Here is a 5,010-nt window from a genome sequence, read left to right as displayed (position 1 = left end):
GGGCCTGCGGGATGGGGAGACTGGGGACGTGGGCTGGGTTCCGCACACGGGGCGCGAACCTCTCACCCCTGACCTGGCTCCATGGGCAGGCTAGGATTTTGTATCCCCCGCCTGAGCACTGTGCACTCGGACTCCACATCCCGGATCGAACTTATACTAACCCCTCTACTCGCTCCCGATAGACCAGGACCCCACTTTGTGAGTTGGATCCTCCACCTCCCAAGGAGAAGCCCCTCCCGCACTGCAGACTGAGGCTCCCCCCACCCCCACTCAGGACTGGGGCTAGGTATGTCTCAGGCCGGTGCGGGGAGGGGCGGGATTCTGGCTGAGACGCGGGTTTTCACTCACTCCAGAAAGCAGCTGGCAGGTGCCAAGACCCAGCTTTCCGACACCAGCGCCCCATGGCAGGGTCTGTATCCCGGCACCATCACCTGAGCCTCCCAGGGCCAGGCCCCTGGCCGCGGGGCCTTCCCACACTCTGCGGGCGAGAGGCCTGGGTCAGCGGGCCTCTGGACCCCCTGCCCTTCCCACCCAACTCAAATCTCCCCTGTTCAGTGGACCTCCAGGGGTCCTACCCCCTCACCTGGCAGGGCGATGGTGCAGTTCTCATCCATGGGCTCCTGGGGGCCGGATTGGGGCCCCCGGGACTGGGGGGGAAAGGCAGGCCCAGGCTCTGGGCCCATCACCTTTTCCCGGATCCATGCCTCGTAGGGAGCCACCGCAGTGAAGACTCCAGGGCGGTTCCTTCGCGCACAGCCAAAGCCAAAGCTGGTGATTCCCGCCAGGAACCACCGCCCTTGTTCCTCACAGACCAGGGGTCCCCCCGAGTCTCCCTGATGATAGATAGATAGATGACTCCGAGTCAGGGGATCGGCCCAGGGACCCACCAGTGTATACTGGGCCACCTTCCAAAGGTTCTACACCTCTTCTTGTTGGACCAGCAAACAGCCACCTTCTCCTAGGAGACTGGGGCTAGGTGGTGTCTTGGCTGCATCAGCTCCTGTATTCCCTACGACTCTAAGCGGCAGAAAGGCTGATGGGGAACGGCCAAGCCAAGAGCGCCAAACGAATGCTCTAAAGGCCATGCCAGGGAGACCTTCAGGGAGACACTCAGAGCCAAGTGATTTGTGTTCAATGAATAGTTCAAATAAATGCTGTTTTGGGTTTCTAAGATCACCCAATTGTTAAAGTGAATCAGAGGTGCCAGCATTTAGAGCCTGTTAAAAATAGAAATCTAAAGCTGAAACCGGTTTGTCTCAGTGGATAGAGCGTCGGCCTGCGGACTGAAAGGTCCCAGGTTTGATTCCGGTCAAGGGCATGTACCTGGGTTGTAGGCACATCCCCAGGAGGAGATGTGTAGGAGGCAGCTGATCGATGTTGCTCTCTCATCGATGTTTCTAACTCTCTATTTCTCTCCCTTTCTCTCTGTAAAAAAATCAATACAATATATTTAAAAAATTAAAAAAATAGAAATCTAAAGGCAGCAGGAAGACAGGAGGAAGGACTATAATGAACAGACACTAACACAGGGGATGTGGGCATTTCGTGCTTAGAGAAATTGTCCCTAAGACATCTCTATAGTCCAGGGCTGGTATCTCTGTGACCTGAACAGAGTCACAAAGAAGGCTCAGAATCCTCTAGAACTGTGCTGTCCAGCATGGTAGATGCTAAATAAAATTAAAATAGGCTCAGTGGTTGAGTGTTGACCTGTGAGCCAGGAGGTCAGGGTTCAATTCCAGATCAGGGCACAGGCCTGGGTTGCAAGCTCGATCCCCAGTGAGGGGTGTGCAGGAGGCAGCCAATCAATTCTTCCTTCTCATCACTGATGTTTCTATCCCTCCCTCTCCCTTCCTCTCTGAAATCAATAAAAATATATTAAAAAATAAAATTAAAGGTTTAATTCCTCAGTTACACTCATCATATTTCAGATGTTTTTCAAATGTTCAGTAGACAATGTGGCTAGTGACCGCGACCCTGGACAGTGCAAATACAGAATATTCCATCACCATAGGAAGCTCTGTTGGACAGCGCTGGTCCAGAGGGATTTGAATTGTTTGCAATCCTGCTCAAGAAGGCGGAGGATCGTGCCCATAGGTCACAGAGCTTCATCATTGGGAGGAACCCCGAAGACCAACTAGCTTGAATCCCCATTGCCACCGCCCAGGCTGAGTACCCTAAAAACGTGTGTGATTTGAGAAAGGTCTGTGGGGAAAATAGTTATCATATCACTATATTTTGGCCTTCAGAAGGTGATCTGGAAAATTCCCTTCTGGGAAGGATTAATTCATTTTTAAAGCTAAGTATTGATTGAGTATATACTAAAAGGTGCCATGCTCTGTTCTTCTACATCCTCATCGCAGGAAGGGCCCCCGTCAAGCACCCAGTGAGAGCTGGGAAGTGGGATTATAATAACGCTAGTAGCTGATACTTATTTAGCTCTTATTAAGGACCACATACTGTTCTAAGTGCTCTTACATGTACAAATTAATGTAATCATCCTAGCCGCCCTATGAGGTAGGAAACACTATCATCTCTGTCTTCCAGATAAGAAAGTCTGGACGAGAGGTGAAATAACTTGGTCAAGGTGCCCGACGGGTGTGTCTCAGTGGTTGAGCGTCAACCTATGAACCAGGAGGTCACGGTTCCATTCCTGGTCAGGGCACACGCCTGCGTTTCAGGTTGGATCGCCAGTGGAGAGGCGTGCAGGAGGCAGCCAATCCATGATTCTCTCTTATCATTGTTTCTCTCTCCCTCTCCCCTCCTCTCTGATATCAATAGAAAGATATTTAAATAACTTGGCCAAAGTTACACAGCTAATATGTGGTGCTGCCCTGCTTCAAACCAGGCAGACTCACTGCAGGGTCTGGCACATAACCACTGCACGTACTGCCATAAACAACAGTGCCCCCCGTTGAGCCCCAAGTTCTGTCTAGTCATAATGTTCACATCAATCCCACCTATTGGCATCTTGCCCTCTTTTTGCAGATAAGGCTCAGAGATATGAGAGAGGTGGCACTTGTCTGCTTCTCACACTGCTTCCTAGTGGTCACTTGTCCGGCAGATGCAGGGACCTGCCCTCACCTGGCAGGTGTCCTTGCGGCCCTCGGGGTAGCCAGCACACAGCATGCCTGGCAAGAGCTGGAGAGTGAGGTTGAAGGGGCCAGGCCGGCTGTAGAGACACTGACAGGCAGCTTCTCCCAGCAGCTTTAGCTCCACTTCTTGCAGCACCCAGGGGAGAGGCAGGGGGTCTGCGGGCAGAACGAGAGAGCAAATGCTGTGAGGCAGGCGTGGAAGCCCCTGCTCCCCGGGGCTCAACTCTGCCCCCCGCCCCCCAGCTGCCTCCTGGGCCTCTCTCTCAGATGCTCAGTATTTCAGCCCACCACCTCCAAAACCAGTCACCGTCTCCTGCTCCTCTCCATCCTTCTTCCCAAATCCTCATCTCCAGAGCGACCCCATCACCCGGCGAGAGCTGCCATGGATGGTTTCACACTGCACAAAGGTACCCAGCCAACAGCGGACGGATGTGAGAGCTAAAACCGCGAAGCTCTGGGCCCTGACATGGGCTGCGTCCGGCCTGAGAACGTAACCTTTTCAACAAAGATGCCATATACACTAGATGCCGTCCTGTACCAAGTTGCCAAGCACAGAATCCGGGTGCCATCCCTGACCCTGTCTCAACTTCCCCTTCTCAGTAAGTTCTCAAGTCCAGAAAACCCATCATTGGTGACCTCTGGGCATTTTCACTGCCACTTCCCCAGTTCAGGAGGCATAAGCTTGGGCCTGGCTGATTGGCCTGGCCTCCTCCCTGACCTGTTTCCCGACCGCCCTTCACTTGTTGCTGCCAGAGAAGTGTTTCTAGAGTTCCGCTCCGATCTTACCAAGGACAGCCAGTGGCCCCCACCGTGTAACCCTGAGGGCTCCGTCCTTCCCGCAGGGGAACCCGCTTTCGGTGGCAATAATGTCTCTGGATCCAGCAAAAGTGGGTGAGGGTGTGGACCGAGCTCCTTCCCGCCCCATCTAGCATCCCAGGCCGTGAGCCGATGGCTGAGCTGTACTTAAGGGTCAGCCAGGGAAGTTTTGGGATTGTCCCGGAGACCCCTGGAGCTGGAGGGGTGCTCTGGCCCTCAGCCTGACCTTAAGACCTTCATGGCCCAGCCCCACCGCTTTTAAAAATATATATATTTTTATTTATTTCCAAGAGGAAAGTAGTGGGAGAGAATCACTGATCAGCTGCCTCCTGCACGCCCCCTACTGGGGATCGAGCCCGAAATCTGGGTGTGTGCCCTGACCTACATTTGAATCATGACCTCCTTCCTGGTTCATAGGTCGGCTCAGCCACTGAGCGGCGCCATCCAGGTCAGCCCCACCAGCTTTTACAGCCTCTGCCGCCGCTGCCCACTGCACGCCAGCCTGGCAGCCCGGCCCTTCTCCATCTACGATGCTTCACCTGGATTTCCAGCATGGCCTCCATATCGCCCCACGTGCCTGTGATGCCAGCTGATGCCCTGACTGCACAAAACCTCCCCAGAAATCTCCTGCTCGGGGTGCGCGTTGTCAGGATGGCCGGGTCCACGCACACAGACTTCCTCGTGCTCAGATGGGCCCTTCCTGCCACCTCCTGCCCCGATGGGGCCCCTGCAGGCCGCGGCCGTGGCAGCTCCTCCCCGCGCCCCGCTCCGGAGGCCTCGGCAGGGCGCAGGTCTGACCACAGATGTGGAACTGTGGTGGGGCCTCGCTACCACGGAAAGATAACTTCCTGGAGATGAGGATTTACCTTCTAACCTAAGTGTTTGCTTATTTAGCTGAAAACGCATGTGTCTACCCACTTAGTGACCAGAATGTAAAGTGAGGAGGCAGGACTTTGTGCTCATGTTCAGCAGCCTATTTCTAGTGCCTAACACAGTGCAGGCACCAGGAGGTGCTCAAAAATTACCTGTTGCATCAAAGAAAGATGGACGGCTTACCTGGACCTTGCAACCCCCCCCCGCGGCCCTCCCTCCCCGAGGGCCC

General features: G+C 54.4%; 1 protein-coding gene across 1 annotated transcript in view; it reads right to left on the bottom strand.

Moving 5' to 3' along the window:
- The window catches only part of PRSS36 (protease, serine 36), a 9,319-nt gene that overhangs the window by 2,807 nt on the left and 1,502 nt on the right, over positions 1-5,010 (bottom strand). The window contains exons 5-7 of the mRNA XM_015570694.1: positions 3,082-3,348; positions 584-833; positions 349-478 (exon numbers count right to left, since the gene is read on the bottom strand). Coding sequence (XP_015426180.1) covers positions 349-478; positions 584-833; positions 3,082-3,348 — 647 coding nt within the window. The remainder of the gene's footprint in view (positions 1-348; positions 479-583; positions 834-3,081; positions 3,349-5,010) is intronic.

This window comes from Myotis davidii, unplaced genomic scaffold (genome assembly GCF_000327345.1).
Source record: "Myotis davidii unplaced genomic scaffold, ASM32734v1 scaffold1047, whole genome shotgun sequence".
Lineage (NCBI taxonomy): Eukaryota > Metazoa > Chordata > Mammalia > Chiroptera > Vespertilionidae > Myotis > Myotis davidii.
The sequence above is the reverse complement of the archived record's forward strand: the minus strand, read 5'-3'. Positions and strand labels throughout refer to the sequence as shown.